The 23,203-nt window shown below is 36.8% G+C and overlaps 1 protein-coding gene across 3 annotated transcripts in view; it reads left to right on the top strand.

Moving 5' to 3' along the window:
- The window catches only part of SCAMP1 (secretory carrier membrane protein 1), a 120,769-nt gene that overhangs the window by 33,811 nt on the left and 63,755 nt on the right, over positions 1-23,203 (top strand). For all 3 annotated transcript variants that reach the window (XM_025437241.3, XM_025437242.3, XM_025437243.3), the window contains one exon: positions 21,972-22,070. In XM_025437241.3, the coding sequence (XP_025293026.1) occupies positions 21,972-22,070 (99 nt within the window). The remainder of the gene's footprint in view (positions 1-21,971; positions 22,071-23,203) is intronic.

Below are 23,203 nucleotides of genomic sequence, written 5' to 3'. Positions count from 1 at the left end.
GTCCCAGTAATTCATTTTTGCTTTTGTTTCCCTTGCCTTCCTGGATGTATCTTGCAAGAAGTTGCTGTGGCCAAAGTTAAACAGGGTGTTGCCTGTATTCTTCTCTAGGATTTTGATGGATTCTTGTCTCACATTTAGATTTTTTTTTTATAAAGATTTTATTTATTCATTCATGAGAGACACACAGAGAGAGAGAGAGAGAGAGAGAGAGAGAGAGAGAGGCAGAGACACAGGCAGAGGGAGAAGCAGGCTCCATGCACCGGGAGCCCGATGTGGATTCGATCTGGGGTCTCCAGGATCACGCCCTGGGCCAAAGACAGGCGCCAAACCACTGCGCCACCCAAGGATTCCTTAGATCTTTAATCCATTTTGAGTTTATCTTTGTGTGTGGTGTAAGAGAATGGTCTAGTTTCATTCTTCTGCATGTGACGGTCCAATTTTCCCAGCACCATTTATTGAAGAGACTGACCTTTTTCCAGTGGATAGTCTTTCCTGCTTTGTCAAATATTAGTTGACCATAGAGTTGAGGGTCCATTTCTGGGTTCTCTATTCTGTTCCATTGATCTATGTGTCTGTTTTTGTGCCAGTACCACATTGTCTTGATGACCACGGCTTTGTAGTACAACCTGAAATCTGGAATTGTGATGCCCCCAGCTATGGTTTTCTTTATTAATACTCCCCTGGCTATTCGGGGTCTTTTCTGGTTCCACACAAATCTTAAGATGATTTGTTCCAACTCTCTGAAGAAAGTTCATGCTATTTTGACAGGGATTGCATTAAATGTGTAAGTTGCCCTGGGTAGCATTGACATTTTCACAATATTAATTCTTCCACTTCATGAGCATGGAATATTTTTCCATCTCTTTGTGTCTTCCTCTATTTCTTCCAGAAGTGTTCTGTAGTTTTTAGGGTATAGATCTTTTATCTCTTTGGTTAGGTTTATTCCTAGGTATCTTATGCTCTTGGGTGCAATTGTAAATGGGATTGACTCCTTAATTTATCTTCCTTCAGTCTCATTGTTAGTGTATACAAATGCCATTGACTTCTGGGCATTGATTTTGTATCCTGCCACACTGCCAAATGGCTGTCTGAGTTCTAGCCATCCTGGGGTGGAATCTTTTGGGTTTTCTAGGTACAGTATCATGTCATCAGTGAAGAGGGGGAGTTTGACTTCTTTGCCAATTGGAATGCCTTTTATTTCTTTTTGTTGTGTGATTGCTGAGGCTAGGACTTCTAGTATTATGTTGAATAGCAGTGGTGAGAGTGGACATCCCTGTTGTGTTCCTGATCTTAGGGGAGAGGCTCTCAGTGTTTCCCCATTGAGAATGATATTGGCTGTGGGCTTTTCGTAGCTGGCTTTTAAGATGCTGAGGAATGTTCCCTCTATCCCTACGCTCTGAAGAGTTTTGATCAGGAATGGATGCTGTATTTTGTCAAATGCTTTCTCTGCATCTATTGAGAGGATCATATGGTTCTTGTTTTTTCTCTTGTTGGTATGATCAATCACATTGATTGCTTTACGAGTGTTGAACCAGCTTTGCATCCCGGGGATAAATCCCACTTGGTCATGGTGAATAATCTTCTTAATGTACTGTATCCTATTGGCTAGTATCTTGTTGAGAATTTTTGCATCTGTGTCCATCAGGGATATTGGTCTATCATTCTCCTTTTTTGGTGGGGTCTTTGGTTTTGGAATTAAGGTGTTGCTGGCCTCATAGAACGAGTTTGGAAGTATTCCATCTCTTTCTATCTTTCCGAACGGCTTTAGTAGAATAGGTATGTTTTCTTCTTTAAACGTTTGATAGACTTCCCCAGGGAAGCCATCTGGCCCTGGACTTTTGTGTCTTGGGAGATTTTTGATGATTGCTTCAGTGTCCTCCCTGGTTATCGTCCTGTTCAAGTTTTCTATTTCTTCCTGTTCCAGTTTTGGTAGTTTGTGGTTTTCCAGAAATGCGTCCATTTCTTCTAGATTGCCTGATTTATTGGCATATAGCTGCTCATAATAAGTTTTTGAAATCGTTTGTATTTCCTTGGTATTGGTGTGATCTCTTTTTCATTCATGATTTTATTAATTTGAGTCTTTTCTCTCTTCTTTTTAATAAAGCTGGCTAATGGTTTATCTATCTTATCCTTTCAAAGAACCAACTCCTGGTTTTGTTGATCTGTTCCACAGTTCTTCTGGTCTCTATTTCATTGAGTTCTGCTCGAATATTTATTAACTCTCTTCTTCTGCTGGGTGTAGGTTTTATTTGCTGTTCTTTGTCCAGCTCCTTTAGATGCAAGGTTCGGTTTTGTATTTGAGTTCTTTCCAGTTTTTTGATGGATGCTTGAATTGCGATGTATTTCCCCCTCAGGACTGCTTTTGCTGTATCCCAAAGATTTTTGAACGGTTGTATCTTCGTTCTCATTAGTTTCCATGAATCTTTTTAATTCTTCTCTAATTTCTGATTTCTTTTTCATTTTTTCTTTTTCTGTATTTTTTTCTGATTTCTTTTTTTTTCTGATTTCTTTTTTAGTTGATTCATTAAACTTGTTTAAAATAAGCTGTTAGTGTTTTATTTATAATTTGGAAAGTTAAATTTTTTTAAACAGAAAGGGATATCAGTAATAATTGCATATTACAATAATGGTCCTAGTGAAATACTACAGATTTTCTTTTATGTTCTACCTTGCTACTAATTCCTCTAATAAGTATGTCTTAGTACAGTTCTTTGAACAGGAGATGGAAGTGCTTTTCGGTATAAGTGTTGTCTTCATGGTAGTGGAGGGGTGATGGTTTTTTACAAAACAAAACATTCTACTCTCTGGAATTTTGCTTGGCTTAGGGAATATATTCTCAAAATTTAGTCTTTTTTTTTCATAGATTTTTTAAAAAAATTAAATTCAATTTGCCAACATACAGTACATCATTAGTTTCAGATATAGTTTTCAATAATTCATCAGTTGTGTGTAATACCCGGTGCTCATCACATCACGTGCCCTCCTTAAAGTGCATTACCCATTTATCCCATCCTCCCAACCATATCTCCTCAAAATTTAGTCTTGATTTATGTAGATGTATGAAGAAAAAATAAAGCCATAAGAAACAGGGATTATCTACCCTGGATGCATATTAGAAGCACCTGCAGAACTTTATTACATATTTCATTAGGGCCCTGCTCTTTTACAATTAGGGCATTTACGGTTTTTGTTGTAGTTCTCTTGGTGATTTTATTCTGAACCAATTTTGAGAACTATTGAGGTAGGTTCTGTTGAGAATTCTTCCCCCAAATTTCTCTGGCAAATAATTTTTTTTCCTGTGTTTTGAGTCTTACAGTGTAATTTAGAGTAATTCTTATACTCAAGAGGTGTCTTAGTTAAATTAAACACTGTTGGTTTTTGGAATATAAGTCATTCTGGTGAAGATATTGAAGTTCTTCAGTTGTATGCTTGGATTTACAGATCAGTGTAATGATCATTACTCAATCATCTCTTCCTGGTGTGTTTTTTCTATAAACTCGAAAAATAATTCTCAAAGATATTGTAGGTTTTAGCTTAGAAATTTATTCAAGATGTTTTATATTAACATTTTGGGGTTAGGAAGAACTGTGTACAAAATAAAAGCATTAAAACAAGAATTAACTTTTACACTTCACTTTTTTCAAAGCCCTTATTGAACAGACTTTGCTTACATGTAGCAACTATAAACCAGCCTGGGATTATTACTGAGGTGTTCATTGAACAAGTAAATTTCAGATTGAACCGTTGAAGATGGCCATAAGTTGATAGTTTTATTTTGACATGTAAAATGGCAATTTCATATGATTCAGTCTTACAATAAATTAGTGCTAGGAATGTATGTATAAGAGTGCATTTGTTGTTGAAAGGGAGAAGAAGAGCTGGTATATTTTATTCTGCTACATGTAGTTCTTTTAATATGATTTCAGGTAGGGATAGAGATGGGAACAAGTCTCCTTAATATTTGCTGGTGAGGAATGAAGAGATGTTTTCATATAACTTTTTGAAGATTTTACTAGCAAGAACTATGGTAAACCTTTTAAAAGTAGTTTTAGATGATTCTTATCAGTAGTATTAGACTCTTTACCAAGTTGTCTACTTTGTGTCATGTGCTTTACCTGTCATTACTGAATTCTTACAAAATTCAGAATGGATTTATAAAAATTTGTTTTCTTTTTTTAAAAAGATTTTATTTATTTATTCATGAGAGACAGAGAGAGAGGCAGAGACACAGGCAGAGGGAGATGCAGGCTCCATGCAGGGAGCCTGATGTGGGACTGGATCCCTGGACTCCAGGATCATGCCCTGGGCTGAAGGTGGTGCTAAACCACTGAGACACCCAGGGATCCCCCAAATTTCTGTTTTGTTAATAAAGGATCTGAGACACAGGTTTTCCAGGGAGTATGTGACAGAATTGTTTTAACTAACTCATCTGTTATCTGTAAAGCTTTTGCCTTTTCCATTTTGCTAGTTCTTCTTTAGAGATAGGTGCTTAAGAATAGAAGGTACAGTCCTGGTATATGAAAAATTTCTCACCTAATTGGAAGTTAAAACAGTTATATAAAGAAGATAGATCCAGGAAAAATAAAACGTAAAAGTGTAAATTATAGTTTGAAACAGAATTTTTGCAGTCAAGAAAAGATTTTCTGAAAGAGAATAGTCTTATTTAGGTATGTAGGCAATATGGACAAGGCAATTTAAAATGAAACACTTAGGGGGGCCTGGATGGTTCAGTCAGTCAGGCATCTGTCTTCAGCTCAGGTCATGATCATGGGGTCCTGGGATCGAACTCCACATTGGGTTCCCTGCTCAACAGGGAACCTACTTTTCCTTCTCCCTCTGATGCTCCCACTGCTTGTGCTCTCTCAGTCTGTCAAATAAATAAATAAAATCTTAAAAAAAACCCCAAAACATTTAGATTTGATAGAGTGTCAGAACCAGGGAAAATGCAAATTATTGTAACGTGCATTTTCCACTGTACTTTTTTTACGTAATCGAAATCATAGTTGAAATAATCCAAAAAATAAAAATTCCTTTGTTTTCTCTATGGTATCAGAAACTTTTTTTTTTTTTTAAATAGTTGTGACTGTTTTCCAAAACAGATTAGGTGCATTTGGATAATTGATTTAAGTGATATGTTAGAACTCATCCAAGTAGTGTTTTAGTTGATTGGTGGTACTCATACTCATACTTATTTTAGAAATACATTAGTGAAAAAAAAAAGAAGAAAAAGAAATACATTAATGAAAACGAAGCTTCTGAATTGTTGTATAAGGGTATGATGAAATATTTAAGGTCAAGTGAGAAGATCCATCAGCAGAATGAGTGTATAAACTGAGATTTAGAAAAAGTTACTGTTTTTTGTTTCCTACTTAGGTTTCCTTTTATATTTAGTTTTATGTTTGAAAGAAAACTAAGGTATTTAAAAATTGAAGGCAGCAATGAAATATTTTAGTAATAATTTACATATTCACTTTATATTACAAATATAGAGAAAGGAGTTGTCCCAAGACACGTTATAATATAGACTAGGCCAGTGTGTTGACAGTGTAATGAAAGGCTGTTGAGCACTTGAAATGTGGTTAGTCTGAAATGAAAATGCTATAAAAATGGAAGGTAGTCTTGACTTCCAAAATAATTTTTTGTGTGAACTCAAAATTCATTTTCCTACCAAAAATTGTTAGGCTTGGTGGGTAGGTTCCCTGGCCTACTTTCTAAAATTTAATGAATAAGATACTAGAAAAATTGACTTATCCTCGAGAACTGGTATGCATTGACCAGTTCTCTAATTATTTGCCACATCCTGACACTTTTTTTTTTTTTTTTCTGACACTTTTATCTCCAGGAAATGTGACCTGTCTGTCCTTTTCCTTCCTACTAAACTCTCCTAATTTAAGTACTCAGGTGAAATAGTACTTACCTATCTCCAGTTTCTCTCCTCTCCGTTTAAATTCCACATTCATTCGTTATAGTCATTCCCTTGCCTTCCCTTCTCTCCCTTACTTTGACATAATCTCTAGGCTATAACCCAAGTGCTGGTTATACACAATTTTGTTTACTTCTACTCTCTGCCCCTGCCCCAGCAGCTAAATATGGCTGGAGAAAGCATGCCAGGCCATCTCACTTTCAGTTACTGGCTGGCTCAGTAGAATACTAGAATATTGAATATTCTAGTCATATAATTGTCCACTTTCTTCTTCCTCTCTCCTCTTCTGTAAAGTCTCTTCCCCTGTGCTCACTCTCAGATGATGACCTTGCTTGTTTCACTGAGAAAATGGAAGCAGTCAGTAGAGAATGTTCACAGACTCCCATCACTGTATCCACCTATCACTGTTTATACCCATAGTCTCTGCTATCCTGTCATTTGTAGATGAGCTACCTTTCTGTGCTTCTGTCTAATGTCATTTCCTCTATTTCTGCACTATATTCTTTGCACTCTCACCTTAGAACTTTGCTTAATTGCCACCTCCTACATCATTAGTTTTTTCCTTCTACTGGATCTTTCATATCTTCATAAAAATATGTGTTTTCTCCCATCTTAGACAAAAAATCTCAAAAATTTATTTACTTTAACAGCTTTATTGAGATAAAATTAATATGTCCATTTAAGGTGTATAATCCACTGTTTTCTGGTGTAGTCAACCATTATCAGATTCTAATTTTAGAATATTTTTGTTTCACCCCTAAAAAGTCAGACCTTTCAGCAGTCGCTTCACATATCATACCTTCCCTTTCTAGCTGTAGGCAACTACTAATTTACTTTCTGGTTCTCTAGATTGGTCTTTCTGGACATTTCATATAAATAGAATTATGGAATATGTGGTCTTCTGTGACTAATTTCTTTCACTGTGCATAGTATTTTCAAGGTTCGACTGTGGGACTCAATCCCAGGACTCCAGGATCACGCCCTGGGCCGAAGGCAGGTGCTAAACCGCTGAGCCAGGCGGGCTGCCCAGGATTTTGTTTTTAACACTCCACCAAAATGTACTTGTCAGGGTAGCCATTGACTTCTACATTGCTAATTCAGTGGTAAATTTTTAGTCTTAATCTTAATCAGCAGCACTGATAGTTGATCATTATCTCATTCTTAGAATATTTTCTTCATTTGGCTCTTAGAGCAAAGAAGTTTTTCCTTCTCAGTCTCCTTTGTTGGTTTGTCTCTTCCCCCTGCATCTTTACCCACAGTATTGAAGGGCACCTGGAATTAGGCTTTGCTTCTCCACTCCATCTGTGCTCACTTAATGGTGATTTCATCCAGTTTTATAGTTTTAACTACTATCTATCTATAGCTTTATTTATTTATTTATTTTATTTTTATGATAGTCACAGAGAGAGAGAGAGAGAGAGAGAGGCAGAGACATAGGCATAGGGAGAAGCAGGCTCCATGCACCGGGAGCCCGACGTGGGATTCGATCCCGGGTCTCCAGGATCACGCCCTGGGCCAAAGGCAGGCACCAAACCTCTGCGCCACCCAGGGATCCCCCTATCTATAGCTTTAAATACATGTGGGTGACTCCCAGATTTACATCTGCAGCACAGACCTCTCTAATGAACACCAGGTTTGTATTTTCAACTGCCTACTAGACATATCTGAGTGTCTTAGAAATTGCAAATTCAGCAAAATGAAAACTGAACTGAATCCCTTGCTTATCAACCTACACATTTTCAGTCTTTCTCTTCTCTGTCTTACTAGTTGCTTAGGTCAAAACCTTGGTAGAATTTTGCTATTTTCATTTCTTTGTATATTACATCATCCTTTCAGGAAATCCTGTTGGCTCTCCCTTAAAAATACATCAAAATCTGATTCTTTTTCTCCATAGCCACTACTTGGCTTGAGATGTGATCATCCCTTGCCTGGATTACTGCAGTGGTGGTTTCCTAGCTAATCTCTCTCCTTCCACCTTTGCCTCATTTTGGTGCTTTTCAACTCAGTATCATGAGATCCCTTAAAGTTGACTATTTCAGTCTCCTGTTAACTCTTCAGTAGCTTTTATTTTTTATTTTTTTAAAAATATTTTATTTATTTATTCATGAGAGACACACAGAGAGAGGGGCAGAGACACAGGCAGAGAGAGAAGCAGGCTCCATGCAGAGAGCCAGATGTGGGACTCGATTCCTGGACTCCAGGATCACACCCTGGGCCGAAGGCAGGCACTAAACCGCTGAGCCACCCGGGCTGCCCTCTTTAGTAGCTTTTAATTTTCTTCCTAGTAAAATCAAGACTCCTTAAAAGAATCTGGTTCCTAACACCTTTCTGTTCTTTATCTCTTTACACTCTTTCCCTCATGTATTCCTATATCCAGCACACTGGTATTGGTTAAATACGTCAGGCATTCTTCTCACTTTGCACTGGCTTATTCATTCCTTCTAAGATGGTCCTCCCCCAGACACCTGCAAGATTGACTTCTTCACTTGCATAAAGTATTTATTTACTCAAATAGTGACTTCCCTGACCACCTTTATAAAATTAAATCCACTCAACCTTTATTCACGATACCTTTACCTGTTTTTTGTTATTGTTGTTCCATCAAATGTATTGCTTTTTGAGATACTCTAAAATGTATTTATTATGTATATTGTTTATCTTCCATTGCTAGAATGTAAACTCCAAGAGAATAGGATGTCTACTTGTTTTGTTCATTAACGTATCTCAAATGTCTATTAACTGTTGGACATTGTAGTTGATCAATAAATGTTTGATTCATGTATGTATGAATATGTATGGTCATGCCTCTTCCATTCATTTATCTTTATTATTTATTTATTTATTTATTTATTTATTATTTATTTATTTATTTATTTATTTTGCATTTGCCTTTCTTTACTTGGAAACTCCCATTCATGTATATTTCTTCTTTCATCCTATTGGGCACCTCTTCCCCCCAAGTATTCCAATCTTTAAAAGCCTTGTTTTAACATGGTTATCTATTCTGATAAAATTATTGCTATTTGTCTTGATTCTGACATTAATATGTGTAATTTCCACCACCCTTCATATTTTATTTTATTTTATTATTTTTTTAAACTTTTATTTTATTAATGATAGTCATACAGAGAGAGAGAGAGAGAGAGGCAGAGACATAGGCAGAGGGAGAAGCAGGCTCCATGCACCGGGAGCCTGATATGGGATTCGATCCTGGGTCTCCAGGATCGCGCCCTGGGCCAAAGGCAGGCGCCAAACCGCTGCGCCACCCAGGGATCCCTCCACCACCCTTCATAACAAGAGGATCTATATGTTAAGCATAGCCACAGTCAGTTCCTGTCTGCTCAGAGACTGAAAAAGTCAATGAAAGTTGCAAAAGTTTTAGGTTTCTTTTGGCAGTCTCTTGAACTTTGTTGCCTTAGAGAGGTGTTCTCAAATTTCAAGGTTTCTAAAAGTCCATCTGGATAGCTTCTTTTAAAATGTAAACCTTTTCTCCTCATCCCCTTGAGTTTTTGAATCTGTGTGTTCATAGTGGGGACCAGAGTCTGCGTTTTTAAAAGATTTATTTATTATTTATTGCTTGAGAGAGTGTGAGCAAGCAAGCTGGGGGATGGGGGAAGGGGCAGGAGAGGGAGAGAGAAAATCTCAAGCGGACTCCATTCTGAGCATGGATCCCTGGCGCGGGACCCTGAGATCATGATCTGAGCTGAAATCAGGAGTCAAATGCTTAATCAACAAACCCAGGCGCCCCAGATTTTGCATATTCAAAAAGTATCAGGGGTTTATAGATGCAGGGTATCTATAAACACATTAAGAACCATTGCTTTAGACCCTGAGTAAACTTACACTTTATTGGTTCACTGATGGAAGAGAACAGGAAAAAACAAGGAGAAATTTTCTTGAATAGGTGTGTTTAGAATATAGAAGAAAATCAGGAAGGAGAACATATATTTGCGCATCAGAAAGATAACTCATGGACCAGAGCCTTGAAGAGATCTTCTGCATTATTTATTTAATAGTGAAACATCTTTAGAATTTTCAGTGCAGAGAGCTCATTAGGTGATAGAAAAATCTCTATATTACTGTGTTACCTTGATTGTTATAATGTTCTTAATTATATTGAGCCAGAGTGTATTTTGAAATGAAAAATGTTTTTCATTTGTCATTTTTGACAAATTTGTCATTTTTTCATTTGTTGTCTCTACATTTCAAACATTTTTTCATGTGTCTGTTGTCCATTTGTATGTCGTCTTTGGAGAAATGTCTGTTTGCATCTTCTGCCCATTTCTTGACTGTTTTTTTGTTTGTTTTTTGGTGTTGAGTTTGGTGAGTTCTTTATATAGATTTTGGATTCTAGCTCTTTATCTGATAAGACATTTGCAAATATCTTCTATTCTGTAGCTTTTTAGTTTTGTTGACTGTTTCCTTTGTTGTACAAAACATTTTTATATTGATGGAATCCCAGTTAAAATGCCAAGTTTTAAAAATTGAGGTTTTTAAAGTTTTAATTCCAGGATAGTTAATATAGAGTGTTATGTTAGTTTCAGATGTGCAATATTCAGCAGTTCCACACGTTGTTTGGCTCATCGTGATAAGTGTACTCTTTTACCCCATCACCTATTGTATTTTTTTTAAATTTTATTTATTTATTCATGAGAGACAGAGAGAGAGAGAGAGAGAGAGGCAGAGACACAGGCAGAGGGAGAAGTAGGCTCCGTGCAGGGAGCCTGACGTGGGACTGGATCCTGGGTCTCTAGGACCACACCCTGGGCTGAACTGGATCCTGGGTCTCTAGGACCACACCCTGGGCTGAAAGCTGCGCTAAACCGCTGAGCCACCCAGGCTGCCCTATTTTATTGTTTTTGATTCTTCCGTGTATGGCTTTCTTATTCCAGTGCTTCATCATGAATGTAAAGGAATGCAACTGATTTATTTGTGTTGATTTTGTATCCTGCCACTTTATAGAAATCATTGATTCTAACAGTTTTTGACAGACTTTTAGGATTTTATGTATGTAAGATCAATAAAAAATGATAATTATATTTCCTTTCCAATTTTTAAAAATATTTATTTATTCATGAGAGACACAGAGAGAGAGAGGCAGAGACACAGGCAGAGGGAGAAGAGAGAGAGAGAGAGAGGCAGAGACACAGGCAGAGGGAGAAGCAGGCTCCATGCAGGAAGCACAATGTGGGACTCCATCTGAGGACCCGGGATCAGGCCCGGGCTGAAGGTGGCGCTAAACTGCTGAGCCACCTAGGGATCCCCTCTTCCTTTCCAATATTGATGCCTTTGCAGGAATGGAAGTCTTGAGTGGATAGTTTCATTAGTTTTCTTTTTACTGCATGTGCAAAGGTGAAAAGTTGAAGTAGAATTAGAAGCCATCATCAATATAGGTCTTTAAAGATTGTGGCCAGAGCTTTACTTGTTTTGAGGTGGCTAAAATACTGAATCCCAGAACAGGACGGTGATCTAGCTAACATGTACAGATTTGAAGAAATTATTAGCATAATAGCTATTAGATTAATATAACTGCTCTCAGATATTTGTGTCTCTCCAATCTTTCTCATTGCTATTCTACATCTCACATATATCAAGTTATTAGCTCTAATCGAGTCTTCATCTTTATCTTATGAATTGTCTTTGATGCTTCATTTGTTATTTAAAGCAGTAAAGAATTTAAAATAAGTTTTCACCTTGGGTGAATTTTTGGATAATTTCTTATGTGATTTTTCTGCCAGACTAACTTTGCTAGTCGTTTTATATGGTCATTGTTCTGTTGTCTCTACATATTAAACCAAGAGAGTGAGACTTAAGGGCCATTATTTTTTTTAAACTGGCTATTTGTGATATTTTTAAAAAACTGGCTATTTGTGAGTCATAGAATATAAATACTTCTATGGCTGTTGCACATAATACTAAATTAAGCTCTAAGATTATTATATAAACTCATTTATACACTCATTATCAATGTATAAGAATACTCACTTTACCACATCTTTTCCAAAACATGATAATTGTATGGTAGTAATGATCTAAAAAATAATTAGATGAAGCTTACATTTTTTTGATTACAAATGAGGGGTTAACATTTTTAATATGTTTATTTTTTGTATGTATTTTGTAAGCTGCTTGTTAAGGGCTTTTTAAAATGTAGTCTTTCTCAGTAACTTATATACATACAGATCTTACATAAAATGGATATTCATCCATTTTTAAAATTGATTTGTATGTAATGAAATGTTTTAACCAATTGACCATTACATGTGTTGCTTATTAGATCTTGCCTTTTAATCGTGGTTATGAAATATTCTATATCATTTAACTTCTAAATATTTACTAGATATATTGCCTTTTCATTATGATTTCTTCCCCCTCATCCCTTTAAAATATTTAGAATACCTTTGCTCCAACCCAAGATCAAAAAGTTTTCTATATTATATGTACTATGCTATGTTCTGTTTTAATAGTTTAACAAAAAAATATCCACTTGAGATTTATTGTGGTGTGGTACAGAAAACTGATTTTTCCCCAAAAACCATTTATTTAAATAATTGTTTTGGCACCATTTTGATAATCTTGGCTGTTCTCATTGCTTTTGAAATGCTGTCTTGGTTATATGCTTTAATTTTTATATATGCTGTCATTGTATTTATACTGGAATTCCAAATTTTGATATTTTGGACTTGATGTTTTTCAACCTCATCATTGTGAAATATGTCACTATTTTTTTCATTTGTTGATTACCAAGTGAGTTTGAACTATTAATATTTTTATTGACCATTCCTGTTTTCTTTCTTTGTATTGTCTGTCCAGATCTTATGCTCATTTTTCTATTAATAGTTAATAGTTCTGTGGATTTGTAGCAATTCTTTATGTATTTTGGGTAGCATTATATATGCATTATAACCAATTTTCTCTAGTCTGTGATTTGGCTTTTCACTTGTTAAGTTTGAATATACAGGTTCTCCCTACTTTGAAAAGTAGAGCATACCTATGAAACTATTCGTAAACCAAAATGGCATAAAGTGCTTTCTGAAATTTCATGTTACACTACTTTTACAAAAGACCTACATTAGTACCTGTTTTCACTAATCTAAAGAAATCTGATTTTCTTCAATTTTATGAAAAAAGCTGTTACTTTATAAGTGATATAAAGGGAACTTACAGAAAGCGGCGGATACTGTAGTTGAACTTGTCTATCTTGTTTGTGTGTTTTTCTAATCTTAATTTAACAGGTACTTAATGAGGATCTGCTGTGTTCCAAGCATTGTTTTAGGCACTTGAGATACATCATAGACAAAATACACAGAAATTTCTAGAGCTCACTTACATTCAAAAGCTCTTATGTACCCTAAGTTCATAAAAATATTCGCGTATATTTTTTCCTAAACGTGTAAGTTTTGCTTTTTCACTTTTAGATCATCCACCTGGAGCTTATTTTTGTGTGATATGAAATAGGAAATTTAGTTTAACTGTTATTTCGGGGTAGCCAGTTTTCCTGGCATCATTTATTGACTACTACGTTATTCCTCCACTGACTTAGAGTGTCTCCTCTGTTGGGTATCAAGTTTCTGCATTTGTGTGGGTTTATTTCTGTGTCCCTTCTCTTCATTGGTGGATTTCTGTATCTTTGCCATCTGTACCACCTTCTTAATTACTATCTCCTTATAATAAGCTTTGATATCATAGATCTGCCCTCCTCTTTCTCAAAATTTTTTGACCTATTTTTAGTCCTTGGCTTTTTCATATGAATTTAAGAATTAGTTGTATTCTCAGTTATTTCTTCTCTTGTGCCTGGCTTCCTTTTTAGGACTGCTACTTGCTGCGTCAGGATAGTATCCCGGTACATTGTTGGCAGTCTTCTGGCGTTGATAGTTCTGAACTTTGAGCTTCTCTTTGCAGCTGCTTGCTTGTGTGCTTTCTTTCTCTTTTCCTCCTCCTATGGCCATTTAAAAGAGTACTTTAAAAATAATTTTTTTAAACCTTTATTTATTTATGATAGGCACACAGTGAGAGAGAGAGAGGCAGAGACACAGGCAGAGGGAGAAGCAGGCTCCATGCACTGGGAGCCTGACGTGGGATTCGATTCCGGATATCCAGGACCGTGCCCTGGGCCAAAGGCAGGCGCCAAACCGCTGCGCCACCCAGGGATCCCAAAAATAAATTTTTTAATTTAAAAAAAGTATATTATGAGGGGGGAGGCAAATAATAGAGAAGTATATAAAGCGAAATGTACAAATTCCCCTGATACCAGTTTGCTGAGAGCTTCCATCTGTTTTTCTGGGTGTGTACAAGTGTGTATTTATAAAAGCAAAAAAACAGTTATATGCATTCATTCTATAGTTCACTTTATTTCATTTATTATTTAAAAGGCAGTCTTCTGTATCTCTAACTCATTCCTTTTGATGACTGCATGGTATATTTATACAGTAAGTTGGCCAGTTCCCCTTTGATGGTCTTGTAAATATCTATTTGCTCTTTTATCTTGCAGCTGCTTTCAAATACTACTGGTCCTCATTGGAAGTGGAGGTTGTGCAGTTTATTTTCTATCTCCCTAAAGCCTCCTTTCTTAGTCTTTCAAAGGGCATTGATCGATTTCTGTCAAAAGCACTCCTATTTACTTTTTTGGGATATCATTTTTTAAAAAAATCATGATAAGTGTACTCTTTAATCCCCGTCCCCTATTTCACTTATCCTTCTACCCACCTCCTCTGTGAATAACCATCAGTTTGTTCTCTATAGTAAAGAGTCTGTTTCTTGGTTGATCTTTCTTTTTTCATTTGCTCATTTGTTTTTTTTTTTTTTTTTAAGATTTTATTTATTCATGACAGAGAGAGAGAGAGAGAGGCAGAGGGAGAAGCAGGCTTCATTCAGGGAGCCCGACGTGGGACTCCATCCTGGGTCTCCAGGATCACACCCCAGGCTGAAGGTGGCGCTTAAACCGCTGGGCCACCGGGGCTGCCCTCATTTGTTTCTTAAATTCCACATACAAATAAGATCATAATGTATTTGTCTTTTTCTGACTTCTTTCACTCAGCATTATATTCTCTTGATCTATCTATGTTGTTGCAAATGGCAAGATTTCATTCTTTTTCATGGTTGAATAATATTGCAGTCTATGTATATGTATATACATTTTTATCTCTTCATCTATGGATGGACACTTGGGTTGCTTCCATAATTTGGCTATTGAAAATAATGTTGCAGTAAACATAGAGGTGCATGTATCCCTTTGAACTAGTGCTTAGGTATTTTTGGTAAATAACCCAGGAGTGTTAATTCCTGGATTGTAGAGTGGTTATATTTTTAATTTTTTGAGGAACTGCCATGCAGTTTTCCACAGTGGAAATTAGCACAAATTTGCATTCCCACCAACAGTGCAAGAAGGTTTCTTTTTCTTCACATTGTTGCCAACATTGTTTTTTGTGTTTTTGAGTTTAGCCATTCTGATCTGTGTGAGGTGGTTTCTTTGTAGTTTTGATTTGCATTTCCCTGATGAGTGATTTTGAGCACTGTTTCATGTATCTCTTGTCCATTTGGATGTCTTCTTTAGAGAAGTATCTGTTAATGACTTCACCCATTTTAATTGGATTACTTGTTTTTTTGGCGTTGAGATGTATAAATTCTTTACGTATTTGAGGTCATTGCAGATATCTTCTCCCATTGTATAGATTGCCTTTTAAATTTGTTGATTGTTTCCTCTTTATTCCCTTTCACTATTTTTTATATTCCACAAATGAATGAGATCATATAATGGTTGTCCTTCTCTGATTGACTTATGTCACTCAGCATAATACCCTCCAGGGGAAAGGAGAGAAAATGAGTGAAAATATCAGTGAGGGTGACAAAACATGGGAGACACCTAACTCTGGGAAATGAACAAGGGGAAGGGGAGGTGGGTGGGGGGTTGGGGTGACTGGGTGATAGGCACTGAGTGGGGGCACTTGGCGGGATGAGCACTGGGTGTTATGCTATATGTTGGCAAATTGAACTCCAATAAAAAATTTTTTTGATTGTTTCCTTCACTGTGCAGAAGTTTATTTTGATGCAGGTGTTTTATTTTCGCTTTTATTTCCTTTGCCTCAGGAGATATATCTAGAAATATATTGTTAGCTGATGTTAGAATAATTACTACCTGTGCTATTTTCTAGGATTTTTACTGTTTCAGGTCTCATATTTAGATCTTTAATCTATCTTAAGTTTAGTTTGTGTATGGTGAAAGAAAGTGATCCAGTTTCAGTCTTTTGCATGTGGCACTCCAGGTTTCCCAACACTATTTATTGGAGAAATTGTCTTCTTGCCATTGTATATATTCATTCCCCTTTGTTAGAGATTAATCAGCCATATACTTGTGGGTTTATTTCTGGATTTTGTGTTCTTTTTATTGATGTATTAATATGTTTTTATGCCAGTGGATCCTGTTTTAACTACTAACACTTAATAGTATAACTTGAAATCTGGGATTGTAATAACTCCAGTTTTGTTTTTCAAGATTGCTTTGGTTATTTGAGGTCATTGTGGTTCCATACAAATTTTAGGATTGTTTGTTTTGTGAAAAATGCTATTGGTATTTTGATAGAGATTGCATGAAATGTGTAGATTGCTTTGGGTAGGATAGACATTTTAACAATAATTGTTCTCCTAATCCATGAGCATGGAATGTCTTTCCATTTCTTTGTGTGTCATCTTCACTTACTTTTATTAGTGTTTTATAGTTTTCAGAGTATAACTCTTTCACCTTTTTGTTTAGGTGAAAAACCTTTGTTTACCTTTCCTAGGTATCTTAGTATCTTAGTATCTTTGGTGTATTGTAAATGGGATTGTCTTCTTAATCTTTTTTTTTCTGCTGCTTCATTATTAGTATATAGAAATGCAACAGGGGCACTGGGTGGCTCAGTCGGTTGAGTGACTGACTCTTGATTTCAGCTCATGTCATGATCTCAGGGTTGTGAGATAATCCCCCAGAGCCCATTTAGGATTCTCTCTCTCCCTTTCCCTCTGCCCTTTCTCCCACTCTCCCTCTCTTAAAAAAAAGGAGTAATGCAACAGATTTCTGTACATTGATACTTGTATCCTGCAGCTTTACTGAGTTCATTTATCAGTTTAAGTAAGTTTTTGGCAGAGTCTTTAGGGTTTTCTATATAGGGTATCATGTCCTCTGCAAATAGTGAAAGTTTTACTTCTTCCTTACCAATTTGGATACCTTTTATTTCCCTTTTTTCCCCTAAAGGTTTTACTTATTTTGAGAAAGAGAGAGAGAGTGCAAGAACACGAACATGGACATGGCCTCATGCATCCACATGAGACACAGGGTAAGGGAGAGGAATCAGAAGCTGACTCTATGGGATCCCTGGGTGGCGCAGCGGTTTGGCGCCTGCCTTTGGGCCAGGGCGCGATCCTGGAGACCCGGGATCGAATCCCACATCAGGCTCCCGGTGCATGGAGCCTGCTTCTCCCTCTGCCTGTGTCTCTGCCTCTCTCTCTCTGACTATCATAAATAAATAAAAAATTTAAAAAAAGGAAACAGTTGTTTTAAAAAAAAAAAAAAAAAAAAGAAGCTGACTCTACACTGAGAACGGAGTGTGACTTGGGGCCTGATCTCACAACCTTGGTTGGTTCATGACCTGAACCAAAATAAGAGTCAGACACTCAACTAACTGAGCCACCCAGGTCCCCCAGCCTTTTATTTCTTTTTATTGTAGGATTGCTGTGGCTAGGACTGCCTATACTATGTTGAATGAAAGTGGTAAGAGTGGACATCCTTTTCTTGTTCCTAACCTGAGGAAGAGCTCTCAGTTTTTCCCCATTAGCTGTGGGTTTTTAGTATAAGGCCTTTATTATGTTGAGGTATGTTCTTCCTAGATTTACCTTGTTGAGGGTTTTTGTCCGTGAATGAATATTGTACTTTCTGAAATGCTTTTTTCTGCATCTATTGCAATGATCATATAGTTTCTATCATTTCTCCTATTGATGTGATGTATCACACTGATGGATTTGTAATTATTGAACCACGCTTGCATACTGGGAGTAAATTCCACTTGATTATGGTGTATTATTTTTTAAAATACATTGTTGGATTTATTTTGTTAATATTTTGTTAAGGATTTTCCCATCTATATTCATCAAAGATACTGGCCTGTAGTTCTCTTTATCTGGTTTTGGTATTGGGGATACCAGTCTCATAAAATGAATTTGGAGGTCTTCCTTCCTCTTGTATTTTTTGGGAAAGTTTGAGAAGAATAGGTCTTAACTCATCCTTAAATGTTTGGTAGAATTTTCCTGTGAAGTTGTCTGGTCCTGGACTTAGGTTTTTGGGAGTTTTTTGACTACTGATTCAATTTCTTTGCTGGAGGTTGGTCTCTTCAAATTTTCTGTTTCTTCCTGCTTTAATTTTTGGCATGTTATATATTTCCAGGAATTTATCCATTTTTTTTAAGATGTCCAGTTTTTTGGCATATAGGTTTTCATAATATACTGTTAAAATTGTTTGTATTTCCTTGGTGTTGGTTGTCATTTCTCATCTTTCATTAGTAATTTTGTTTATTTGGGCAGCTCCTCCCCCTTTTTTGTAATGAGTCTTTAATTTATCAGTTTTGTTGATCTTGTCACAGAACCAGCTCCTAGGGACGCCTGGGTCACTCAGTGGTTAAGCATCTGCCTTGGCTCAGGGCGTGATCCTGGAGTCCCAGGATTGAATCCCACATTGGGGGCTCCCTGCATGGAGCCTGCTTCTCCCTTTGCCTATGTCTCTGCCTCTCTCTCTCTCTGTATCTCATGGATGCAAGTAGGGTGTTAAAGCCCCCTACTATTGCCATTATTGTATTACTATCAATTAGTTCCTTTGTATTTGTTAACCATTTTATGTATTTGGGTGCTTCTGTGTTGGATGCATAAATACTTACAATTGTCGTATCTTATTGTTGGATTGTCCCCTTTATTATTACATAATGTCCTTCTTTGTCTCTTGTGTTCTTTGTTTTGTCCATATAAATATTGTTTACCCTGGCTTTCCTTGGCATCTATTTGCATGATAAATGTTTTTCTGTTCCCTCACTTTCAATCTGCAGGTGCCTTTTGGTCTGAAATGAGTCTGTTGTAGGCAACATATAGATGGGTCTTATTTGTATATTCACCCTGTCATCCTGTGTCTTTTGATTGGAACATTTAGTCAATTTACATTCAAAGTAATTATTGATAGATATGTAATCATTGCCATTTTGTTATTTGTTTTGTAGTTGTTTCTATAGATTTTCTCTGATTCTTGCTGTCTTTCAGGTTCATTGGCTTTCTTTGATGATATGCTTAGATCTCTTTCTCTTTAGTATTTGTATATTTATTACTGAGTTTTGATTTGTGGTTACCATTATCTTTGTATGTAACATCTTCTCCATATAGCAGTCTATATTAAGTTGATGGTTGCTTAAGGTTAAACCCATTCTTTACTCCTCTTCCTCCCACCTTTTAGGTATATAATGTCATATTTCATATCCTTTTATTTTACTAATCTCTTGAATGATTTTTACAGAAATACTTATTTTTACTGCTTTTGTGTTTTTTACTTTTCATACTTTCACTTACGATCTTTTGTTTCCACTCAGAGTCCTCTTTAAAATTTCTTATAGGGCTGGTTTAGTGGTCTGTTTGAGAAGCTCTTTGTCTCTCTTTCTATTCTGAATGATAGCCTTACTGGATAGAGCATTCTGGCTGCAGATTTTTCCCTTTTAGCAGTTTGAATGTATCATGCCACTCCTTTCTGGCCTGCAAAGTTGTTGCTGAAAAATTCGCTTGTAGCCTTATGTGATTTTCCTTGTATGTAATGGTCTTCTTTTCTCTTGCTGATTTAAACATTTTTTCTTTATCTCTACTTTTTGCCATTTTAATTGCTATGTGTCTTGGTGTGGACCTCCTTGGGTTGAAGTTTTTGGGGTATCTCTGCTTCCTGGATCTGGATATCTGTTACCTTCTTCACATTAGGGAAGTTTTCATTTACTATTTCTTAGTATAAATTTTCTGCCTCTCTCCTGAGATCCCTGTAATGTGGATGTTGTTATGCTTGATGGAATTGCTGAATTCTCTATTCTCAATTTGCATACTTTCTTTCCCTTGTTCAACTTGGTTACTTTGTATTACTCTATCTTCCAGATCACTAATTCATTCTTTGGCTTCATCTAGCCTGCTATTTATTCTTATCAGGTGTATTTTTAATTTCACTCATTGTATTATTGACTTCTAGTTCTTTTTAAATCTCTATGTTAAGGGTCTTACTGAAGTCCTCCACTCTTTTCTCCAGTCCAGTGAATATCTTTATGATCACTATTTTAAATTTTCTATCAGATATCTTATTCATTTTTCTTTGGTCTATTGCTGTGGTTTGGTGTTTTTCTTTGATTTGGAGGATGTTACTCTGTCTTACTTTGACTCTCTGTGTCTGTTTCTGTGTGTTAGAAGTCAGCTACTTATCTTACTCTTAATAGCCTTTGAAGAAGAGGTATTATAGTGCCCTGCAGTGCAGTGTCATTGTTCCCCAGGGTGGTGGTTTAGGGCATGTGTATTGCATGTGCTCTGTTGAGTTTCAGCATCTTTTTCCTTTAGTCCATTTATTTGCTGTTGCTTTCTTTACCTATTGTTGAGTAGCAAGGTGTGCAGTGGTCTACTTGTGAAATGATATCTGCCCCTGCTGGAACTGAGTCCTGCAAAATAAGCAGGTCAGGAGATGTGGTTTTGGCTGGGTTTGCACTGGTCTTCTCAGGGAGAGACACCATAGCACCAGGATTTGAGGGGTGGGGGGGGTGGGGCGCATAACTGGGAAGGGCTGATCTGCCAAAACACAGGTGGCTGGGCTTGGTATAAGCAAGTTAAGTAGCATGTATCCACACAGCTCTGGTTTCCTTAGGTGACTGTTACTTATGCTAGGGGCAGGGGAGGAAAATGTCACCTTTTCAGCTCCTTTGTTCCTGGAGAGATCTTTCCATAATCCCTGTCTCCTCAGGCCATGCTCTGAGATGTGCAAATTATTCTCCTTCTTACCTGCCCATGGCATTTTTCAAACTGCTGGTTCTGTACTGCATCTGCATAGGCTATTTTTCATGGTGTCTCATTAAGATGAGGGACTCTTGTTTCCTAACATCTTTTGGGCTCTTCCAGAGCTGAGCATGCTGGTTTTTAAAATTCTGGGTTTAGTCCTGCTGGTTTTAAGAACTCATGAAATTTAAAAGGCAGATATTACGGAGATTCATCCTTCCTGTTAGCAGGCTCCCCAGTGTGAAAGTCTGTTTTCCGCTCTTTTCTGTGCCCCTGGCTCCTTCTTCACCGAGGCTGACTGTGGTCCTTTTTGCTATCAGACTGCATCTTCACCCTTCATACCTTCTTTGATATGGCCTCTTCCTTGCCTTAGGTGTGGAGTTTTTTTTTTTTTTTTAAGATTTTATTTATTCATGAGAGACACACAGTTACGCAGAGAGAGGGGCAGAGAGAGACACAGGCAGAGGGAGAAGCAGGCTCCTCGCAAGGAGCCCGATGCAGGACTTGATCCCAGGACTCTGGGATCACAACCTGAGCCAAAGGCAGACGCTCAACTACTGAATCACCCAGGCATCCCTAGTTGTGGAGTTTGTTGTGCCAGTCCTTGGACTGTTTCTGGATTATTTCTGTTGATGTGGAAATCTAGTTGTATCTGTGGGAGTTGCTGAGCTTAGGTTCCTCCTACTCTGCTATCTTTCTAGCCAGGCATGTACCTTTCTTTAGTGGAAAGAGTTAACCTTAATGTAAATTCTTCAGTTTGGTGCTATCTGTGTTGTACTAAAAAGGAATACCTAAAGATTTTGTTTTGTGTTTTTACGCTTGGCATCCAGCATCCGGGAGGAGAGTTGAAGAATGAATTTGGGAAAATAGAGATAGAGATGGAGAACTGAAGCAGCACTATACCACAAACTAGAGGAGGAAGAGAGGAATTCTTGGCATTTTGCTTTTTGTTGGGGTTAGGCCTTTTTAAAGAAGTTAAAATTGGATCTCTGTGTTACATAATTTGTCCTTTTCTTAATCTTCCTAGCCTCCACCAGGCACTGTGAAAATGCCTAACGTCCCCAGTACACAACCAGCAATAATGAAACCAACGGAGGAACATCCAGCTTATACACAGATTGCAAAGGTTAGTTCATGTTATGTGGGTAGATTTGTATTGGAAATTACAATATAAATAGCATCTTCAAAGAATTCTTTATAAGTTGGCTTGATTTCTTTTCTTTATTTAATTTTTAATTTACTTTTTGAGTTTGGGTTAGCTAGTTTATCAACCCTATAATACAGTTCTCTTTTCAGCTTATAATATTTGCTTCACTGTATTATTAGCAGCTGTTGAATTCATATATCTTCCTGATGCACAGTTGTTGAGGGAAATCTTTGTTACTTTGGTTTCACTGTTTAATGCATAGTGCTATTATAAAACCAATGATAGGATAATAGAAACTATTGGAAAAGAGTTGTAATGGCTAAGGAAAGGACAGTGGTAAGAAGTAACAGATGACAAAAATATGAGAATAAAGGAGATGAAGAAGATATCTCATCTTACATAAAGGCAGATGGAGTTACAGACCAGAATTTTTTTTTCTTCTTCTTTTTTTTTTTTTAAGATTTTATTTATTTATTCATGAGAAACACAGAGAAAGAGGCAGAGACACAGGCAGAAGGAGAAGCAGGCTTCTCAGAGGGAACCTCATTTGGGACTTGATCCCAGGATCATGCCCTGAGCCAAAGGCAGACACCCAACTCCTGAGCCACCCAGGCATCCCCAGAATTTCTTAATCATATCCTCCTTCATCTCCTTGTCTTCTAAAATAGAAGATACTATATATTCTTGCATTGGAAACCTTAGGTACTGTTCAAGCCAATTCTTAAGAGGCAATTCAGTGGTCATTTCTCCATTTGTCTGTTTTGCCTCAGTTGTTCTCTCTGTTCTTCATTCTCATTTATGCACAGAGGTCACTTTGATTTTATTTTCCCAATTAGGACTCTGATTACTCTTACTGATAGAATTTTGTTCTGTTCTAATATGCCCAATAGTCTCACTGACAGTTTTCATAACAAAAAAGCCAAAATCAGTCAAATATCTCCATATTATCTTTTGAAACTGTAATCTTAAGTGAATTCCTGTATTTTGGAAGAGCATTTGAATTAAGTTTTGAATACTGTATGCCTCTTGATCTTGGGATTGTGAGTTCGAGCCCCATAATGGGTGTAGAGATGACTAAAAAATGAATTAACTTAAAAAAAGGTAGATAGTAT

The sequence above is a fragment of the Canis lupus genome, chromosome 3, assembly GCF_003254725.2.
Source record: "Canis lupus dingo isolate Sandy chromosome 3, ASM325472v2, whole genome shotgun sequence".
Taxonomy (NCBI): Eukaryota; Metazoa; Chordata; class Mammalia; order Carnivora; family Canidae; genus Canis; species Canis lupus.
The sequence above is the reverse complement of the archived record's forward strand: the minus strand, read 5'-3'. Positions and strand labels throughout refer to the sequence as shown.